This window comes from Gadus chalcogrammus, chromosome 10, assembly GCF_026213295.1.
Source record: "Gadus chalcogrammus isolate NIFS_2021 chromosome 10, NIFS_Gcha_1.0, whole genome shotgun sequence".
Taxonomy (NCBI): Eukaryota; Metazoa; Chordata; class Actinopteri; order Gadiformes; family Gadidae; genus Gadus; species Gadus chalcogrammus.
The window spans coordinates 21,728,407-21,752,142 of NC_079421.1; the positions used below are offsets into that span (position 1 = coordinate 21,728,407).

At 47.4% G+C, this 23,736-nt stretch overlaps 1 protein-coding gene across 1 annotated transcript in view; it reads left to right on the top strand.

The window, feature by feature from the left end:
* diaph2 (diaphanous-related formin 2) overlaps positions 1 to 23,736 on the top strand; it is a 378,439-nt gene that overhangs the window by 168,868 nt on the left and 185,835 nt on the right. The window contains 5 exon segments of the mRNA XM_056600149.1: positions 2,625 to 2,764; positions 17,064 to 17,138; positions 17,664 to 17,733; positions 18,631 to 18,767; positions 21,450 to 21,594. Coding sequence (XP_056456124.1) covers positions 2,625 to 2,764; positions 17,064 to 17,138; positions 17,664 to 17,733; positions 18,631 to 18,767; positions 21,450 to 21,594 — 567 coding nt within the window.

The window sequence follows — 23,736 nt, forward strand, 5'->3', positions numbered from 1 at the left end:
TGTGGGGTGGTGTGCGGGGAAATGCTCCAAATGCTCCCTGAAGCATCAGGGAGCATTTGGTCAGCGTCTTTGGTTTCCAGAGCTAAAGGTCAACGCACAAAGTGAAACTCAAACTGGAGTTCTGCTGGACACGGCTCTCCGCATGATGGGAACGCCGAGAGGAGAGGAGAAGGAATTAAATAAAACATCCTAGGCATGCAGTGGATCCCCTCTCCTCCCCTCAGCCCAGCTTGATGCAACGTGATGCAACGGGCGGTCATATCTTTAGGTAGGGGGCCAGGAGATGCAGTTGAAACGTACAGTCGGGGGTCTCCCTGGAGCACGTCAACAGCCCCACTCGATGATGAGAGAGTCCCCTGAGACGCACACATAGGCACTCACAGCCGTGCAAAACAAAGATCAATTGGAATCCTCCAGAGCTTGGTGTGTTCGTTCATAGGTCTGGCTGTGATAACGCCACGCTGTCAATCCATTATTCATCATGCAGAGCCTGATGGGATGGCTTTGCATTATGATTAGCATGCGTGGTAACTGAGCAGTTACCCCGGATCTGGAGACGGTCTAGCTGTAGGCATCCCTGACCAAGAGCAAGGACACTTTTACACCATATATATATGGTGTAAAAGTGTCTATATGTATACATCTTGCAAAATAATGAAGTTCACTGTAGATCTGTACTTGACCCACACCCGGTCTCAGTCCAATAAATTTAGTTTTTTTGTTTGTGGTAAATTGCTGTTTGTTGTTTTTATTGGTTTAATTATTGGTGCTATGAGCCATGCGTGTTAAAAATGATTTTCTTTTGATAGACAGCAGGGAAATCCAAATCGGAAGTCTCTCTCAGCATTTGAACATACATTTAGCGAAACGAGAACAGCCTCTTGACTTCACTCAAGACCAATACTTCTTTGCAAAGGTTTCTTTCTCATGTCCGTCGGTCTATCGACCAATCCCAGGGTCTGCCTGTGGCCTCGCTCTGCCTCCCTCGCTCTCCTCTTCATCGTGTCCGTCTCCATGTGAGACGCCACTGCCCTCGTATCTGTTTATCAAACCGGTAGAAATAGCGGGCAGGGGACAGTTTCAAAGGGAGCAGGGCTGGAGAAGATTAAAGGGAGCTTTGAGAGATGAACAGACGGTAATGAAAATGATTCTCTCCCCTCTCATATCTCTCTGCTCTCCTCCTGGCCATCCACGCTAGGAGGAGAGAATAGAGCCAGGTATGATCGAGTCCACACACACACACACACACACACACACACACACACACACCAGACACACACACACACACACACACACACACACACACACACACACACACACACACACACACACACACACACACACACACACACACACACACACACACACACACACACACACACACACACACACACACAGCAGTCCTCAATGCCATTACTGTCTGCAGAGCGGACATAGACCAGAGAACCTGGAAATGAAGTATAGCATTGTGAATCATCTCACCTTGTCAGAGGGGGGGAGTGGTGCATACCCAGACGGATCCCTACGGAGATGCTGATTAATTTCCCGATCTGACTCACATTTACATTTGTTTGTTGTTCTTTGACTCATCTTCTGCACTCACTTTTCCAAGTGGCCCGCCCCCAACTTGTGGGGAGGAACTAGGTCAGGTCATGTTATATATGATGGTAACAGATCGCTCACCGGGGCGACCTCGTTCAATTAGCTTCTGCTTGCACTTCTGCAGATTTTCTAAACGTATATTCCTCTACCTTGGGCTTTCTAGGCTGTGCGCCGAATCCAAATGTAATAACACAAAGCCAATTTCACATGGCGGCCTTCCTTGTCAGAAGTAGTTTCCTCCCCATGTCTCATTTGTTCCATATCATCGACCCCCTGCAGACACAAGGTGGAGATTTCAGGCAAACAATTATACAGTAAACGGGCTGATGGTGATGTTGATCCAAGGCACCACGATGAGGAACGTGCCTGCTGGTGTATATAATATATTGGTTTGCTTATGAGCTACTCAAATGCCTATCGGCACGATTCGCTCACCAAACAGGACCCTGAGCCAGGTCTGAATCATCCTCGGTAGGCTGCTTTCTCTTGCTTTTCTCTTGTTTTCGCCCTCTTGTCTACTTACTGTAGTTCATGCTGAGCTACTTAAGGTTACCTCCCTGTAAACTGATGTCTGCGCACTCGGCTCCCAGAGAGCCGGTGGAACTCTCCGACGCCACCCAAACAGCCCTAATGGAAAGCATGCATTACTCAAATCTGCCTCATTTACCACACACACACGCATCTGTACGCGCTTTTCTGTTTCTCCATTCATCCATAACCAAGGTTGGCTTTGTGTGTCATCGGAGTGGCACTTTTCCCCGAGCCTTTTTTGTGATAATTAGGAGATTCTTACGCACTCCTTCACTCGTACTTTCTAGTCCATTTCATCCATCTGGTCCATTTTGCACGGTTTCGTGATGTGAGGCACAACTTTAAACCACCGCAAACTACAGAAAACATTTCCCACTCCGGGCTTGGTGTGTTGTGGTGGAAGCCAGAGCGTTGAATTGAACTCCCCCGTTGGGCTGCTATGGTAGGTCTTCATTAATCTGACAGTTGCTCTCCTTGTCTTTGGTTCACAGGGCGGTCTGAGGAACAGCAAGCACGAGAGCACGCTGTCGTCCCAGGAGTACGTCCACGAGCTGCGCTCCGGCATCACAGAGGATAAGCTGCTTAATTGTCTGGAATCCCTCAGAGTCTCTCTCACCAGCAACCCCGTCAGGTCAGTGCAGCCGGCCTCCGCGCGCGCACACGCGCGTGCGCGCGCGCGCGCACACACACACACACACAGCTCGGGCGCAGGTGTACCTGCTGTGGTCCTGTGTTCTGCGTCCTTTTCCTCCCTTGGGATGGTTTGTCATGGGCCATGAAACAGTTTACAAATAATGGCGCCTTAATAATTCCAAATTTGAATGCCAATCTGAAATCTACGATGAGTGTCGAACATCATGGGGTGAAACACAAGTCCATGTTTCCCAGGAGAAGTATTCGGAACACCCATTCAACGTTCGCACCAAATCACATGCACATCCATCATCTATATCCATTTTTGTTGGTGAAAGGGTAAAGGTGTTTAAGACGGGTCCAAAACAATGGAAACCAGTGCAGTGGTCCGTTTCTACTGGGTCTACTGGGTCAGCGTTGTTCAACCTCCCTGAAAGCTCTATCAGACGTTGTTATTGTGTGTCCGTGCCGAGCGCCTCCATTGACTGTAAATCATTTTATCTCCTGGAGAGCGAGCTCACCTGCCAGTGTTTCGTGTTCGTAACCGAACGCGGCGGTCTGCGTGCCAGAGTAACCCAGTAAGATGGCTGATTAACAGAGCCTCATCACATCACCAACACCACACCTCCGCCAAAGCTCTCCCGGTCCCAGGGGTGTATTACTTTTAATTGTGTTTTTTAATTGCATCCTTATTCAGCTTATTTTAAATCCAGTTTCGTGGCTCGTCGAATGATGTACACGCGGGCCTCCGCACGGTCCTGCCGACGTGTAGAAGGTTGGGCGTTGGGGTTCCGGAACGCAGAACGTCACATCAGGCGGGTTGGAGGGACGTGCGCGTTCTCCCCCATCAAAAAGCCTCTTGTGTGCGCGCCAATCCCCGCGGTCGCTTCATCTCGTGTTGTGTACTTGTTCCGGGAATTGTTCCCGGTTTGTTTTTGTTTGTTCTTTCATCTGTTTCCCCACAAACTTAGTCTCTGAACTCAAGTTCCGCAAGATGTCATCCACTTTAATCTCAGAAAGTTGGTCCGTTGGATCCCGCCTGTTACTAATTGGCCCAACGTACCTCGTAGGGCCTGTTCCGCACGGAGCGATGGGCATGGTTCAACAAGAATAGCTTGTGGCGCAGCCTGTTAAGCAAGCATAGCCAATGGTGCGGCGGACAAAATGAGTCCAGGCTCAGAGTCACTGGGAGCACATCTGTCATCCCACACCGCTCTGTCCATTAGGCTCTAATAGATAGGAAGTCCGCCTCCCCACATCAGAGAGCCAGCCATTCTTCTGACACCTCAATGAGCACATGGCTCTCATCCAAGGAAGGGCCAAGCAGGCCGGACACGCTCCAGCCACCACCACCGCCCTACTGCCCCCTACTGCCCCCTACTGCCCCCTACTGCCCACTACTGCCCCCTACTGCCCCCTACTGCCCCCTACTGCCCACTACTGCCCCCCTACTGCCCCGTACTGCCCCCTACTGCCCCCTACTGCCCACTACTGCCCCCTACTGCCCCCTACTGCCCCTACTGCCCCCTACTGCCCACTACTGCCCCCCTACTGCCCCGTACTGCCCCCTACTGCCCCCTACTGGCCACTACTGCCCCCTACTGCCCCCTACTCCCCCCCTACTGCCCACTACTGCCCCCTACTGCCCCTACTGCCCCTACTGCCCCCTACTGCCCCCTACTGCCCCCCTACTGCCCCCTACTGCCCACTACTGCCCCCTACTGCCCCCTACTGCCCCTACTGCCCACTACTGCCCCCCTACTGCCCCCCTACTGCCCCGTACTGCCCCGTACTGCCCCCTACTGGCCACTACTGCCCCCTACTGCCCCCTACTGGCCCCTACTGCCCCCTACTGGCCACTACTGCCCCCTACTGCCCCCTACTGCCCCCCTACTGCCCCCTACTGCCCCCCTACTGCCCCCCTACTGCCCTACTGCCCCCTACTGCCCCCTACTGCCCCCTACTGCCCCCTACTGCCCCCTACTGCCCCCATACTGCCCTCTACTGCACTCTACTGCCCCCTCCTGCCCGCCTCCCTCTTTACAGCGCTCAACGTGGAGCTCAATCCAATCTGTATTATTCAGTATCTTCAAATGATCCTGAAGGAGGAGTCGACCTGGGGAGAGAGAGAGAGAGAGAGAGAGAGAGAGAGAGAGAGAGAGAGAGAGAGAGAGAGAGAGAGAGAGAGAGAGAGAGAGAGAGAGAGAGAGAGAGAGAGAGAGAGAGAGAGCCCTCCGACAGTCCGGCTTATTAGTCCGGACCGGTCCGCTCTCTGAGAGGCGCTTCAACGTGCCTCGACGCTCGGGGAAGGAGGAGTGTTTGGGAGATGAAAGGCACGCACAGAGTCCTTAACGCGGCCGGAGTGCACACTAAACTGGCAGGGCAGCGGCAGGCAGGCAGAGCGCGCGTCAGGCCCCAGAGATACTACTGGATACGTTTATATATTTCCCCATTTGGTAAACAGGATTACGTAGAATTAATTCACAGCCAATGTGCTTTTGGGGGAGGTTGTTTTCCCCCTAGCAAGCAAACAATCGTGCCCTCCTTTTCATGAATAAATAGATGGTTAATACAGTAAAAACATAGGTATTGTTCATTATTTCTATTTATTTTTGTCTGTTCTGTAAAAAAATAAAGAAGAACCAGTGCAATGCAAAATAACATTGAATCTGTTAGTAACATTCTAGTGTTGCTCCACATATAATTATACTATGTTATAAATGACCGCCACTGAACCTGATTCAAAATGTGGTCCTTCCGGATGATTGATGGCAGCGTGTGGAAGTCAGGACTCACTTAGCTGTGGGGAGTCGAGCTAGCCTTTCCACTCAGAAAGGCCAGTGGGTGCCATGGGGATGCAAAGGAGGCCAGGACTGCCCTCTGGGTGTTTTCAAATAACTGAACCTTTGACCACCCAGCGAAGGAGCAAATACTCCGTCGAGGTGCACAACACCCTGCAGAATGCCAGGTCTGGTCGGAGACGACAGCGCTACCCTGGGATGAGCCTGCTGTTCGCTGGAGGGAGACCCCCACCTCCTCCCCCCCTCCTCGCCCTCACGGGGAAGGAAGGCTTAAACGCGCCAATAAGGCTCCTCCTAATTAATATGAATGCACCTAATTGTCATGGATCACAACACAAAGGGAATGCCAGCTCCTGCGTCTGACTCAGCTATGGTAATGCAACCTTTGTGCCCTGTCTTGGTGGTGAGCTGGAGACGGTTCAGAACAATGCGGTAATCGGCCCATCAATACTCACCCCAATGGAGGTCGTTCAGATGACATTCTTTTGAACACTGTGTCGCGCCTGGGATTAATCACTACTTTCATTTAATAAATGAATGTGTTCCAACTGTCAGGTGAGCAGTCAACGAGAGGCACGGTAGAAGAACAGAACCTGATGGCGGAGGCTGATCTCGCTGATGGTTGATTGCCCCACGCTACAGACCTGTTTGTGGACGTGCATGTGGTTCTTTAGGAACATAGTCGCGTTGCGTTTCATAGCCAAAGACTTTTGCATCTGTTCAGAATCTTGGTCTGAAAGCCTGTAGCAACGCATTCAGGAGAATGACGCATTGGTGTGTTTGCAGGATGTTGTGATTCAGATATGTGTGCAACGTTATTTCAACATTTATCTTAGGGCTGGTGGCTTTAAGAAACGTAATGCGGCATTGTTAAATTTGCGCATTTTAATGATTACAAAATCATATTTGATCGATTTAATCAAATGCAAATTATTGAAAGACTTTCACAAAATAGGACTTTGATGAAGCATCTTCAGTTTAATTACTAAACGATACCCTGGCTCATTTGGCAGCTTTCTTTCAGTTAACCAAAAGGTCAGTATCTGTACACAAGTTCCTGTTCCTTTGTCAGCGTGGGCTCACTGTGGGGTACTGCAGCTCTGACTCATTTCCTCCCCGATGCCGGCGTTGGTCTAATCGTTTAGTTGGCAGGGCTGCACCTGTCTGGCAGTGCAGGTGGTCACAGGGCCATTGTGGTGGTGGGTTCCCTGTCTCTCACGCAGTCCCACACAGGTGTGAGGCATGCATCGTTCGCAGGTCTACCTTCAGATGGCATCGCCCGGAGACTACACTGCTTCCGTTTGGCTTTTACCTTCTGCTCAGCTGTTATTTTTGTTTTATTTTCCTCTTCTTGCTCCGTGGCTAATTTTGTTACTCTCGACTTAGTCTATTTTTATTTTCGACAGGTGCTTCTGATTCTTAATGTAGGTGCGTCAGACTGTATCTGGTTTATTTGTATTTTTCTTTCCACTTAAACAACTAGCCTGCTATTATTTGGGTGTAATGTTCATTGATTTGTTTGTCTGTTCGTTAATTTAGCATGAATCTCACCAAGTTCCTCATGATTCATATCTTTAGTATTCAGTACTTTTATTTCTTAAGGGATTTTTTAAATCTCAATAAAGGGAACAAGCAAACCACAGGACGTGCTAGCTGTATCCTACCTGTAGCACACTGGGTTTATTGAAGTAGTGATTTGACAGTCTGACATTATTTCTTTGCGTGTGCTCTGTGGTATAATCATCTGATAGGCAGACTTCCAGTCAGTTCAGCTACAGCAAAAATCCAACCTGTGCCTTCCTGCAATTCTTGCGATAAAAATGTAACAGTTGTTACCATCTAGAATCTCCTGCACAGTTGGTATTGGCGTAGAGATGCTTGATGTGGTTTCGTATGCCAAAAGAAGATTTATATCTAGGTTTTCTCCCAGCGTAGAGGTCCGACCTGGTATATATTATCTGGCTCTCTGGATTCCGAGTGCAATACGTAAAATCGTAGCTATTGCACTTTGACTCAACAAAATCCCGGTTGTGACTTCCATATTGCATCTGTTAGCTCTCAGATGCCCGAGAACTGCTCAAGCAACATTGAGCTGGGCTCCTAACTTTTCATTACGCGCTGTCTCCACGGTACGGCTGAGACCGGGCCAATTTCCTCTGGAGTCTTATTTTTTTATCACAGAGATGGATGTGATTCGCTGACACTCAAGTTTCTCTTCATGCATGCATAGTCAAGATGTATGGTGTTGCTGGGGTCTTTCTACCGTCCCAAGTATTGCCTTTCTGCTGCTCTCTAGTCCTACTCGATTTAAAACATTTGGGTTGCTTGTAGCTCTGCACCACTGGCAGTACAGAGTTATAGTAATGGACTCACGGCTGTTTCCCTCTATGCACATTCTCTCTCACCTTGATGGGGCATTGCACCCTTATTGCACCCTTATTCATGCACACTTTACGTTCTTTAAGACACTTTAAGGGAGGCTAATATAAGGCTCCAAATTAATTGCGTGTGATTTTGTTAAATATTTGTCCTTTATCATCCAAATACGGTCTGATAGTAGAGCATCACCAGTTTCCCTTCCTTAATCCTTGCAAAACTGTCCACAACTAATTTGTAACGTGATAATTATCTTGATTCATTATTTTCTTAATCGCATATTTCTTCATACTAGTCAAGTTAAATCCTTGTTGTTGTACATTTAACAACCTAATTGTTCAGAAGCGATCTTCCACTTATTTAGACAGCCACAACCTTGTAAACGTTGAGTAAAAATTAAAAGAAGTTGAAATGTACCAGGTACACCGTTGACGCAGTGCCGACAGAGCAAAGCCTCTCACTAAAAGCATCTCACTCAACGATTGTGCCCCCAATCAGTGGTTGTCAGATCCAGCACGGGCATGAGCTCCCATCTGGCTCAGAGTGGGGAGCAGAATAGTTTTGCATAGCTACAGCGATTAGAAAAAGAGCCTCACCAGAATTGGACATTGTGATGAGGAGTCAACATTGCACTGATGAACGATGTTTGAGCGAAGCGCCGGGCAGGCACGGAGGTGCCAGCGATGTCTGCCATCGATACTTTATGGTGATGGGAAACAGTATCAACTCTTCCCTTCGTGAGGGTGGAATCGCTGCCAGTCTCAGTGAATCATCCCTAATTGATTTTCTGTATTCACACTGTGATTCTGCATGCTGCTCTACCCAAGCCAAATCAGGATCTGTCACTTTTTTTTATGTGAAGTATGACATTGTAAACCCAATGTCCTTGTTGAAGTTCAAAGGGGCAGAATACCAATTTAGCCTGTATCCGTTTATTAGTATGATCGCCATCGCCTCATGATGCCTGATCTTGAATCTCAACACTGGTATCTTGCATAACTCATCTGACTTCGGTGTATCCGCAAAATCCAATTCATAAAAGGTCTGATTGAACACCTCTTTGGTCATTCCCAGCCGCGTGTCATTCTGTTTCTACTACGATGCACCGAACGACAGAAATCTGGTTCTGCCAATAAAGCGTCCCTAGGTAAAGGCCGCGAGGAGCGAGGCACAATCATTTCATCCAGACCCATAAAGTATGTTGTCATTTTTACCACAGCAAAACAACTTTGTGTTTTCAACAGTGGTGCTCTCGGATCTGGTGTTCCCAGATTTATTACAAGCCATCCCGAGACAAGCTTTGGTCTCTCAGTCGTCAAGGAGAGATAACCGGCGTGTTCTACACACTAATGTTGGAAGGCTCCATTGACAATACTCCCCTCTTTCCGTCGATCTCTGCATATTTCAGTGTTAATACTTTTATTTACAATTGTCTATCACCTCGAAGTTGGACAAACTAAAACCGTTCCTCAAGTATAGTGGAAAATCCTCCCAAAAAGTCGGACCTTATTGAGCCAAATGGACCGTTGACTTTCACTCTGTAACTCCTCCAAGGCAATGAAACACGTTTTTGGAGACAGAAACCAGTCCTCAGCGACTGGGTATATTTTAGGAGCCGTATCCATTTCATTTGGTTGACACCATCTGTTAACCTGCCAGTTCACCGTATCTGTGAGGCCCTGGAGCGAAACATACATAATTCACAAGACATCTGATTTGAATCCCATATTGATTCAGCCCAACACAATCTTCCACACAGGACCAATCGGGGCAGGTCATGATGGGACTCTCCTTACCCCTGGATATGTAAATGTCCTTGTGACTGCTATTCTTTTTTAAACTTAACTCACAATTGAGTTTAGTCCTTTACTCTTGAATCCTCTGCGTATGAAAGTAAGTAGTGTTAAAACACAATTATCTACCAATGGGATAGGCACACGTCCTGTCTCCTTCTAGAATGTCCTCATGCTACGACCTGTGCTTGATACATTCTGTATAAATGGGAATAAACCTTTTATTTTACCTCTGTGGGGGGTGAAGGTCCATCTCAATGCCACTGTAGCACAGGAGGTTTGAATATAAGCCTTGCGAATTTAATCCAAAAAGGTATTGAGAGAAGCGAGTGGTTTCCCCCTCTGGTGTCCCAGAATGTCAATAACTCTTCTACATAAATTAGGTAACAGCTTTTCCCTGTCTGCGTTTCAAAATGTCACAGCACTGTAAATAATATTTGTTACCAATATTAATGAGTTTAATTAATCTGACGAAATCACTGCATGGCAAACATTTTGACTTGAACAGATGTTGTTTAGCGGCATATTTTCCAGGGCTTGAGCAAGAGCTTTTAATGGGTTGGTTTTTAAAGGATCTTTTCAAAGCATTGTTGTTCTGAACGCCTGCATTGCCCAGTGCACTCACTGATAATTTGTCCATTAATTGGATTGTCAGTTCGTGTTATCTTTTACCTGAACTGTCATTTTATCTAGACTAAGTATGATCTTCAAGTTCAAGGTTACTGCCAATTAAATGAACACTTTTTTTTTGTAATATGGCTTATTTATAATGCAAATAACCCTTCATAATTTCATGTTTTTCTTAATTACTGTGAATCTACATCATCTGGTTGGAATAAGAAATAACTCAATGTTTTACCTGATGAACTGGGGGAAAATAATACAACTTTACAAAAAGGGATCAATAACAAAGCATTAATTAACAGTAATAAGCATTAACCATACATTTAATAAAGGTTACTGAACAGTCAACTAATGGTCTGGTAATCATTGACTAATGGTGTTTATACTAACCAAGGTATTCATTTATACATTATTTAATAGTGCAATTAATTAAATAATGCATACCGTTGTTAACATGAACACCATTTCATCACCTTTAGTCAGCATGAATACCATGAGTACATGATCACAACACCCTTAGCTACCTATAGTTAACCATGTTAATCTATCACATTAATAAGAAGGTTAACTCATCGTTAATTATTTTAGCGTTAGTGAAACCATGATAAGATATGTCGACCTGGTACGGTTGAGTTTTGATGTTGTTTCCGCCGCGTGTTAAACATGGATAGCGTCTATAAATAAAAAAGACCCTGGTAATTATTCCGGCGGTTTGTGAAGTGCATCGCTCCCCGCGTCCCCCCAGGCCTTCAGATTAATACCCTGATCCGCCGCTCACGAGGGGAGTCGTACCTGGGATAGACGCTGGAGCCAGCTCCGTTTCAATCCGCCCAGATGAAAAGCTGCCTCCTTAGCAGGGGGTCCGGGAGTGAGGGAGGGGGGAGGGACAGGAGGGGGGAGGGACGGGAGGGGGGGGGAGAGGGTATGTGGGGATCTGAGACCGCGCCGCTCACATCAAACCTGTCCGTCCCTCCTCTGATCCAACACACACACACACAACACAACACGACACAAACAACACAACACAACACACACACACAACACAACACAACGCTCACAACTAAACACACACACACACAACACAAACAACACAACACACACACACAACACAACACAACGCTCACAACACAACACACACACACACACAACACAACACAACGCTCACAAAACAACACAACGCTCACAACACAACACACACACAACACAACACACACAACACAACACAACGCTCACAACACAACACACACACACACACACAGACAACACAACCCACACAACACAACACAACGCTCACAACACAAACAACACAACACACACACACAACACAACACAACGCTCACAACACAACACACACACACACACACACACACACACACACACACACACACACACACACACACACACACACACACACACACACACACACACACACACACAACACAACCCCGGCCCCTTTTCAATCAATCTTCACCATCCATCCACATTCAGTTATACTCTGCGTCTCTCTCTCTCTGTCTCTGTCTCTGTCTCTCTCTCTCTCTCTCTCTCTCTCTCTCTCTCTCTCTCTCTCTCTCTCTCTCTCTCTCTCTCTTTCTCTCTCTCTCTCTCTCCCTCTCCCTCCCCCTGTCTCTCTGTCTCTCTGTCTCTCTCTCTCTCTCTCTCTCTCTCTCTCTCTCTCTCTCTCTCTCTCTCTCTCTCTCTCTGGGTGGGAAGAGTCGTCCACACTGCTCAGAGATAATTAGACGTTCCAGGAGTGTTTTGTGCTCGGCGGGGGGTCATTGGGTACGGTTAGGGGAGCTGGACTGGCTATCAGCTGTCTCGTTCACCCTGGTGGATTAATCCTGATGCATCACTTGAACCTCTCTGTGTGTGTACTGTGTTTCTGTGTCCGTCTCTCCCTGCTTCTCTGGCACACATTTTCCGAAATTTTCTACCTCATTTCTTCGTTTGTTTTGTTTTGGTAACAGTGTCCTTATGCCCCCTCTGTGCAACACACACACACACACAAACACACACACACAGGCAGACACGCGCGCACACATACACACACACACACACAGGCAGACACGCGCGCACACACACACACACACACACACGCACACACATACACACACACACACACGCACGCAGGCAGACATGCATGCACACACACACACACACACACACACACACACACACACACACACGCGCACACATACACACACACACACACAGGCAGACACGCGCGCACACACATACACACACACACACACACACACACACACACACACACACACACACACGCGCACACATACACACACACACACAGGCAGACACGCGCGCACACACATACACACACACACACACACACACACGCAGGCAGACATGCATGCGCGCACACACACACACACACACACACACACACACACACACACACACACACACACACACACACACACACACACACACACACACACACAGTCAAACACACTCAGTCACACACACTCAGTCACACACACTCAGTCACACAGACACACACAGGTTTGTGCTTTAGGTGTGCTGTTTCTCAAAGGGGTGGACGTGTTTCAGCAGCGGTGGGAGGCAGAACACTACTGTGTGCAGCAGGCCTGTTGAGTGGCCTCCGCTGGGCCCCGGTTTAGAAATCGCAGGCTCTGTTACCATGAAAGGTGTCAAGCGTTCCCTTTGAATGCTCTGCTTGTGTTCTCCTCCGTGTCACACGGCCACAATGGGGAAAAAAAAAAAAAAAACACATTTCCAGGGGTGCTGACACAAGCGGTATTGTCATCAGGACACAGTGCCGCCTCGCTGGTTGTTTCTGCGCGCCAGCGAGCCGGAATGCCTTCACAGTCTGATGATATCCCCTCTCCAGCTCCGTCACGGGAGTCCCTGGCTCTTTGATGCACGCTCTGTGTTTGGACGCTCGATGTGGGGGACTGCTTGGTTCCCTTCCCGGCATTAGGGTTCCTTGATCACGGGATAAGCCGCGGTGAGCCCGTCGCTGCTGGGGCTGAACCCCCCTAAGTCCAGCCTGATAGATATCGCTGGCAATCATGGAGGCTTTCAGTGACTCCCGATGACTTCCACTGTGTCCTGAGCGCGCCCGAGTCCAGCCCTGATGGAATGATGCCCTACCGCATGCGGCCGGAGGGACGCCCCGTTCAGAGCCTCTGATCGGACGCAACACAACCGCCTCGGTCTGGCCGGGATGGGTCTCGCCTTGCCGATGGGTCATTGCAGTTAATGAGCCAATTGAAAATTGTAACAGTTTACAATACGGATTCAATTATAAACCATCAATTAACGATAATACAAACCTAAGCCTCAACTAAGGTTGATTAACAGTCAGCTAATGGTCTCGTTGTCATTTACTAATGGGCTTCATATTAACAAACTGTTCATCTTAATTCCTATTTTATTCATACCTTTGTTAACACGGACACCATTCCCTTAGTTGAACTTGAACAACGTTAGTAAGCATGAATACCATCAGTAAATGATCACCAGATCCCGAGTCAACGGTCAATTAACTGAGTTATTGCTTATGACTGCATTAACTAACGGTTCATTATTTGACCCTTATTGTCACGATGGCCTGCTGTATGCGATCCGAGGTGTACACCGATCAGGACAGAGCCGCTGATCACACACACACAACCAGGGCTGGCTGGTGTGTGTGTTGCTTTGCCGATGAGTCGCTGCAATTAATGGGCCAATCAGAGGATGAGAATCCGATGAGGACTCCAGCTCCGTCCTACCCGCTCCATTCAGTACATTATTGTTTTTCTGTGGTCTCATATTGCTCTGCCTTCCCAATTAACTACGCCGCAAAACTTTGTTCCCTGAATGTGTTTGTGGCGTACGTAATTGAATTCCTATTCACACCAAGTGCAATTTGGACCATTTTGTTGCAGCTTTGTTTAAGTCGCTCCGTGAATGCCGGGGCGAATTAGGGTGTTGACGTAGAGTAAGGGTGGTTTATTAAGACGAAGGACGCGGATAGTCCGAGAGATTGTTTTGAGGATTGACTAATTGAATCGCCCGGGATGCAATCATTTTCAGAGGCCCCGCAGCAGCCTGGCTGGTAAATGGGAGACTTTAACGCACAAACCTTATAGGGCTTCAGTTATTATGCAGATGACAGACAGATTACAGTGTAAATAAATCCATTACTGAGCTCATCTCGGTCTCCGGGACAGACAGATGGACCGCTGTGAGTGGTGGAAGGGCTTCGGTAGTTAGTTGTGCTTGCACAAGAAAAAAATGAATGTTGGACATTAGAACGAGACTCCAACAATACAGAGTGACTTGCCTGGGTCTGAGATCTCTCACAGCGCGCGTTCACAAACAGATCCTGTCGTCGTTTGACGTGACGCAGTGTGTCAACATCCATATCTTGTTTCTACTTAGGCAAAGCCTGCATTTAAGACGATAACAACTGAACACAAAACAATACATAAATGTTGCAGCACTTAACATAACTACGACACAATCATCTCAAAGTGGTGGAGATTATACCCATCCAAAAAAAATAATGCTTGACTAAAACAGAGCATGAATCTTTCAGTTTGCCTGTGGGATACACATGATGAGGAAAGGAACACAAGTTGGTGGCACTTAGCTGGAGGACTGTAGCCATCAATATCACATGAACCCATTCTTCAGCCGCTTAATTAAATCCTTCTCACATTTAGCGAGATGCTTTTTCCTATTGCGAGCTATCTCCTGGCCACCTGAACCATTACATTGTTCTGATTGGTCGACAGACATCGGATAAATCAACCAGGCCTGTTCCGCTTTGAACATCTTTGGTCTCCTGACCATTACGTTCTAAGCATGAACAATGCATTCATGTTGTGCGTGGCCCGGTTGACTGCCAAGCTATGATATTATAGACGCCATTGAACAGGTGCTGGGAATGCAGTCTGCCCATGAACATGTTGTTCCGTCAGCGGTCGTCATACGTCATCTAACTGACACTCACTCGCACAGTGTGAGACCACACGATATTACCTGGAGATGTAACTATATTACCGAGTCACACTGTAATCATTCCAATACCTCTTCACAAATATTGGCTCCATTATCCCCCTCTCACTCTCACATGCTCTGTCTCTCTCGCTCTGTCTCTCTCGCTCTCTCTCTCCCCCTCTCTCCCGTCTCTCTCCCTCTCTCTCTCGCTCTCTCTCTCCCTCTCATGGCTGACATTACAGTCACGACCAAGAAGCATAAACACAGATTGTGGATTTACTGAATTGTGCTCCGTCTACCGCGTCTCCCTTCCATCTTTGTTTGTTCCAGACTTGTCATTTGCTCTGACTGGTGCCTTCATAGTGCCGCACGACGTCAACAACACAGTGGTTCCCCCCTCGCTTACAAAACCCGTGGCATCAATTTGCTCTTGGTGTATTTCTGCGTATTCCAGTTTGTTATTGTTACTCGCAGTAACATTCTGACATTTGTTAAATGTAGTGCGTCAAATGTGTAACAATGAACATTTCAATACGACTTGCGCGTAACTGCAGATTTCCTCCAATACAAAGCGCCCGCGCTCCCGCTGCGTTCAGAGACGCGTGTGGCCCCCAACGCAGGCCGGCGTGATGAGGCTATCCTTCTCCCACCATCAAATATTTATTTGTTTGCGCTCAATGAGCCGCCGCAAAATCAACCCGTTACAAACAACGACGGCTAATAAAACCGCCCACAGTAAACTGACAGTTATGAATTCAGGCCATTATACCGTTTTCTGCTATTAACCGGGATGATCATCGCGGTCGCACGTCTGATGGTAATAAGTTTCAAATTGGCCCGGCCCGTGTGCTAAATTAATTTTGACTAATGGCTGGATGGCGGTGTTGGGAGTGGGGGGGGGGGGGTCTAATCCCAGGAGCTGATCTAATCACACAGACCTGATCCATCCTCACCTTTAACGCCCGCAGTGGCCAGGGGCTCACTCTCCTACGACAGAGCAGTCAATACAAATGATTTCAATACGCACCGTGTTATTGCCTGGAATCATTGTCAAAAAGGCTGGGTAAACCATTGACTTATGGCTGGTTAATGGCTCAAATTGGGCCATGCGTTTGGTTTTATAGACAGTCGGGGCTGGGGGGGGGGCGTCTGAAAACAAGTAATGCTAATGGTGTAATCAGCCGGTGATCAGACGATCTCTCCCGTGCCCTCAGCAGAGACAAACTAGCTCATCTTCACCGGATCATTTGCCGTCTCCTGATACGTCGTGGTTTATAGCCAATTATCCCTTGCCGATCCATTATCGATTACAGCGTTATCTCCCCTCCATTGCTTAATCTGTTGGCGTCGAGACGGAGCACTATCACAATGGGGCCTTAATACAAACGGCAAAAAACACTTAAAATGTACCAGTGTTCATTTGCCGGTGCGATAATGCGGCCCGAATGTGATTCAAACGGAGATCCCCCGAATTAAAACAAACGGGTCGGCTTTTAAACGCGACTGCACTCAATTAGGTGGAAAACAAATAAAAGAAAGGCATATTTTACCTATTGTGTTGGGCCTGTGGTGTCTTCTATCTATTAACGGTTATGTATTTTCATCATATAACACAGTAGTTATGTATGATGAATCAATGCAATGTTGGTTGTAAATCGTGCTGTGTGAGGAGGTTCAGTCAGTACCATCGGACGTTCACTCACTCTGAGCTCGTGTGCTCGTGTTTCCTCTGCAGCTGGGTTCACAACTTTGGCCATGAAGGTCTGGGTCTGCTCCTGGAAGCTCTGGAGAAGCTTCTGGACAAGAAACAGTGAGTTGATCAGAGCACACCGGGCCATGTCAGCTGGAGTGTGTGTGTGGAGCCCTTCTTCACCACAGAAGCTTCATGCACCCCACGAGTGACCTTCAGCTCCAAGCCCTCAGATGGGCCACAAATACTCTGATTTTTATATTAGTATAATGTCGAATATCCAATAAAAAAATATATCTAAGGATAAATATACTTTAAAACAATAACTATTATGCTTTCTAGTATATATATATATATATATATATATATTTATATATATTTGATATGTGTGTGTATACATCTCTATCTGTCTGTCTGTCTGTGTCTCTGTCTGTTTATTGCATATTTATATTTATGTATAAATATATACTTTATAAAAAAAATTTTTTATCAGATCTTTGTTGAATATTTTGCCCTGGATTGATTTGTCATCAGACGTTCGTTTCCCAATCTGATTCCGTGTTGCATCTGACAATAACTGACAGGAACTATTTTTAGACATTATCAGATGATTGATGATTCCTTGTGTTTCTGCCCGTTTTCCAGGCAGGACAACATGGATAAGCGGAACCAACACAAGCTGATCCAATGCTTGAAGGCCTTCATGAACAATAAGGTCTCCATATGATCGATGGTTTAACTTTAGGAAAAGGCTAATTTCAGTGCACAATATGATGACATTTGGATGTAGTCCACAGTAATTAGGGTAAATCTGCCTGAAGTGGTGCAATATTTCAACAGCTTTTTGTGTTAATGGTGTCAGATAAAGTGACATTCACATTTGAGGTGGGATTTCTTTTGGTAAATAAGATAAAATATATTATTTTGAATGACAGTGAGTGAACTTAAAATGTAATTAGTATGACAGTGTTGTTATTTTATTATCGGGTATGTGCGAAAATTGTGTGTGTGCGTGGTGTTTGTGGGTTTATGTGCGACTGTCTGTATGTGTGTGTGTGTGTGTGTGTGTGTTTGTGTGTGTGTGTGTGTGCGTGTGTGCGTGCGTGTGTGTGAGTGAACTTTTAAGAGATATGTTTTAACGCAGAGAGATTTGACGATGAGATAGTAAAGTAAATCTCATTGGGTATAAACTTTTATGTATTCTTTTCGGGAAGGTCTGTCTCATTTGTCACATTTGAAGAATAAATGAAGGATTGATCTGCTACCCTTTAAATCAATCCCACAGGTGGTTATTTCCACCTTTACATTCCTACCGTCGTGGCATTGCGGAGAGTTTTAAAGGTGGACGAGGCTATAAGTATTTGTCCCAGTAGTGCTGTCCTGAATTTAATTAATTTATCATCATCTCCCTTTTCCCTTGGCCTCACTGTCCCTCCTTAAAAGAGAATTAAGGCTAACTAGAACTTACAATAGATAGTAACTTTTTTTACCTTGTTAATTTCATTTTTTAACTCAAAGCAACAGTCCTTCCATGAATGCAAATGCTCTTATTAATTTATTCCCAGTGGATTATTTTTCCTTCATATTTTCTTACTTTCTACATTTCCCATAGTATGGACTGCAAAGGATTCTGGGAGATGAGCGCAGCCTGCTGCTGCTGGCGCGAGCCATCGACCCCAAGCAGGCGAACATGATGACGGAGATCGTGAAGATCCTCTCTGCCGTCTGCATCATCGGGGAGGAGAACATGTGAGCTCAGCCCCCCCGACCCCTGACCCCCGACCCCTGACCTGGGAGAGACCACGGGGAGAGACCGCAGGGAGAGACCACGGGGAGAGACCGCGGGGAGAGACCGCGGGGAGAGACCGCGGGGAGAGACAGCGGGGAGAGACCGCGGGGAGAGACCGCAGGGAGAGACCGCAGGGAGAGACCACGGGGAGAGACCACGGGGAGAGACAACAGGGAGAGACCACGGGGAGAGACAAGGGGAGAGACCACGGGAGAGACAACGGGGAGAGACCACGGGCAGAGACAAGGGGAGAGACAACAGGGAGAGACAACAGGGAGATCAGCGGGGAGAGACCACAGGGAGAGACCACGGGGAGAGACCGCCGGGAGAGACCGCGGGGAGAGACCACGGGGAGAGACCACGGGGAGAGACCACGGGGAGAGACAACAGGGAGAGACAACAGCCTTGCTGCAGCGGTCTCCCCTCCAGAGCCAAGCAGACCCCCTTCTTTTCCCTCTCTGCCCCTGACCCCCGAGATGCGCTGGAATCAGACAGGTCACATGTTTGGATGATGCAGTTTAGTCTGTGTAATGTGTTAAGCTGCCCGTCGTACTTTTCCCTTGGACACGCGGCTCGGCTGACAGGTTATAAATTGAATCCAAGGCGAGAGCTGTTTTTATGGTGTCTTTGCAGAGAGGCTAGGCAAGAATAACAATGACACTTCAATGTTACCTTGTACGAATAAATAAAGCCGGAGATAGCCTTGAAGAGGGCCTGTGATCCACCTTCTGTGGGCGCGCTCTGTTGTGATGGCCACAGCTGTAGAAGCTCACACACACATACTGTTTTTTATTGAAGTATTTGTGTATAATTAGGTAATAAAGTAATTAGTATAATTGCCTCTCTCGATCTTATTAGTAAAAACACTCACAGATAGAGGCTCATACATGCACGCGTACGTTCGTCTGTGTGCGCACACACACACACACACACACACACACACACACACACACACACACACACACACACACACACACACACACACACACAGGCTTGCACACACACACAAACACACACACACACACAAACACACACACACACACAGACACACACTCACACACCATGCAGAGTGTGACAGTACAGCCAGGCTATTGATGTTTTTGCACAGCCTCCTTTAAGACACATACATACTCAATAAATGACAACCAATAGAAACTGCATCCTCACTCTCCTCTTCTCAGGCTGAACACTAAATACCATGTCAGGATGCTGTCCTGCAGACAACAATGCATAAGAAACGTAAACACATTGAATGAACGAACATAACCTTGGATCTTCTCTGCTGTAAAAGTGGACTGACCTCCTGCTTCTTGTCTTTTCTGAGGGACACTCCTCTGAGTGTTTATCACGGCCGCCTGCGGTTAACTCAGCAGCATACGACACGTTCCTTTAGCCGCCGCTGCTTCAGGTTACTTCCAGACATTAGGCCGTCGACGTTACAAAAGAGGCCGCAGCGACGCCTCGAGACCGGCAGATGAGTTAAATACTGAGCATGGCAGGTTTCCTTACCCCCTTTAAGAAAACCGGCGTGCTTTATAGCAGCCATCAACCATCTTTAGAGCTATTCAGCGTGGATCCCTCAACATCTGCCCCAGACCCCCCCCCCTCCATTCATCTGCCTCTGACTTCCTTCAGATACGCGGCGCTGACAGTTGTAGGTCACGAAGCGGGATCATCCGCTTTGTCGCAAATTGTTATTTTTATTTGCACCTCCTGGTATATATTAAGCCCGCTAAGAATAGCGCGGATTAGAGGCAGGGCCGCGGGCGACGGGAGAGAGACGTCTTGGCGCTGGGTGTTGTCAGGTCTTCGTTTAGCGCGCGCTGCAGAGGAGGCTTCGGGAGGGCGTGATGGAGTGCGTCCGTGGGTCGGGTACCGGGAGGCGTCCCCCCGTCCCCCGTCCCCCGTCCCCCCCCTCTGAGGCCAGGCTCGCTTCTGATTGGCTTGAGAACCGGACGGTTCCGGGCTCTGAGAGGGAGGCCGGTTCCGTACCACCCGCGCTGAAATACAGCAATCACAGTCTGAGTGACGGGGAGAAGAAGCATTCGTTCGTTTTATGAAATAGGTCAATGCTAAATTCAATAGAATATGGACGTATCAATGGGACATATCTGCTTAGTGCTTCCTGGTCATAGCGGTTCCATTATGTGTGCGTGTGTGGGTGTTTCACATCAATATTTCCCTTGATCCACTGTTTAAAGCCTGAAATTGTCCAGTTCTCTATTCATCAGGGCTGAGGGAGCCACTTCAAGAGCTATAATTTGCTTGCATTCACAAGAAAAAGATGTATTTGTATTAGCCTTTTTGCATGCAATAATTCCCGTGCTCCCTAGCTAAGCCGATTGCCTTCTAATACAATTGCTTTAACAATGCATCAAGAGAGCAATCCGGCCCGTTTTCAGCCGACGTCACCTAAGCAACAAATGCTAAGGAGGCACAATTGAATGACAATAATAGAGCGGATTGCCATAAAGAAGATGGAGAGGGTGTGAGTCTCCAGACGGAGCCGGGCTGGGCCCATCAGCGGCCCGGTCAGGCGGGAAACTCTGAGTAAATGTACCGCTAGTGACGCGCTGAAAAGCATTTGTTAAATGTTTTATTATTTGGTTGTTTTCTTGCATGCGGTACACATCGGACGGCAGTCTGGATAAGATCCTGACCGCCATGACGATCGCCGCCGAGAGGAACAACAAGGACCGCTTCGCCCCGATCGTAGAAGGGCTGGAGAACCACGAGGCACAGCAGCTCCAGGTACGCACGCGCACACACACACACACGCGCACGCAGACGCACGAACACGCACCCACGCACGCACGCAGACGCACGCACGCAGACGCAGGCACGCAGACGCAAGCACGCACATGCAAGCATGCTCACGCACACAGGCATTTAGATCTCTTATCCAAAGCGACTTACATTAAGTACATTTATCATAAGAATTGAAACAATATATCGCTGTCGGTACGGTAACGTACTGTCGGTAAGTACTATCAATCGCTAGGCTAACCCGTTCCCCTTATACAGCAGTGATAGCAGCTATTGCAGATACTATTACACAATTAAGTACTATGAATAAGTACAACGTACATTGAGTGAGTACAATAAGTGCGTACATTAAGTACCAGGACGTACAACATACAATGGTGGGCGGAAGGGTCTGCGTGCGAACACATACAGGCACACAAACGCACGCACACATTCACAAACAAAGCAAGCATGTGCACACCAGACACATTCACACACGCACACACATTCACACCAATGTGTTTGGAGATCAGGGTTAGCTCCATGCAACAAGTTTTGATCCTACTTTTCAGAAATTTTGCAAATTGTAGATCAGCCCCATAAGCGGCTCGAACGCCGTGATCGTACACAATGTATCTGTCACTGCGGTACTCAACCTCATGTTGCGTGAGTTCTCTATTATGGCGTGAATATGGGGCCCCCATGTCATTTTAAAACATCATCATTATGATAATACATATTCATGAGCGCTAACAAAAAAGAATAAAATTAAAATCCACAGAAAGTCATTTGAGATATGGCTGAAGCACGGTGGGAGTTTGACCGAGTGTTTCATTTGCAGAAGCTGCAGCTCATCTCAGAGTGTCTGCATAGTCCCGCACTTCCACAGACAGTTGTGTCACGACGGTGTCTGGTGCACCTCTGCCCCCTTCTCCCTCCTCTTCTCCCGCTGTCTCCTGCTACGGCTCCCAGCGCTGTCCGATGCCAGCGCACGCAGCCAGCCCGTGGCAGGGCTGCCGAGATGTAGAATTCATCAGCAGTCTTTCTGCCTTTAATCAAAAGCAGCTGTCTCCTCTCTCGCCCGGCTCCTTGCCTCGTCCTTTATTCAGATAGAATAAACCCTCCTTTCCCTCTCTGCCTGCCTCACCTTTCGACTTTACCTTCACTTCTATGGTTCGCTCACCACGCTCCCCCCACACACCGACGTATATTCTGCTTTTGTTTCTGGTGGGAATGTTCCCTTCTGCTCCCGTGGGTCTGTGGAGAGACGGATCTGACCTCTGACCCCCCCAAGGTCTCTCTGGCAGGAGGCCCAGAAGAAACACACAATAATCGAGCTCATAATCATAATCGACCAAGAAGAGATAAAGATCAATTATGTTTTTTATTTTCAAGGTTTGTGGAGTTAAAGCTAAAATGGAAGGACGTGAGGGGGTGATAATGACGAAAAATAAAAAAATCCTTTTGATTAGAGCTGAATATTTGGCCCTGTAGAAAAGGCTGTTCGTAAAAGAAGGACTGAGGTTCCTGGTTGTGTGAATACCTTGTTGATGTGCCGGGTTCAAGGAATTAATATAGAACTTCTAATTCGGAGAGGCTTTTATAACGCCCACTTTTGCTGATATGATTAAAATAGTTCCTCTTCGTTTTATTGCTTGGCACATGCTGTGCTGCCGATCAACATACAAATACTAATAAAAACATGCAATACAATGTCATACAAAGCTCTGATACTGAAATAAGAAAGAATACATCTGAAACAACGAGTAAACATAAACATTACTGAAGGACACAACAGTAAAACTGTAGCATTCAGCACTATGTTGTACATGATTGTGTATAAAATAGAGAAACACATTACGGTACTAAAGTGTAAGGTCAAGGATACCAAAGACACACTCCTCCCATGCTGTCCATGGGAATCCTTTTGCTGAGTATTGATTGGCTGTCGGAGAAGCACTCTGTCTTTCCCAGGTCCTGTTCCCATGAGCCACCTTACACCTAGTTAAGACCCATCAGTGATTTCCTTTCTCCCCCGCACACTCACCCCTCTCCCCCCTCCCTCCCCCACCAGCGCGCGCAACACTCCCTTTATCCAATAAATCAATTAGAAATGCACATCTGGTCAAGGTTCTTCAGGCCTGCCTGTCCTTTCCGTGCTTTCTCCTCCTCTCTCTCTCTCTC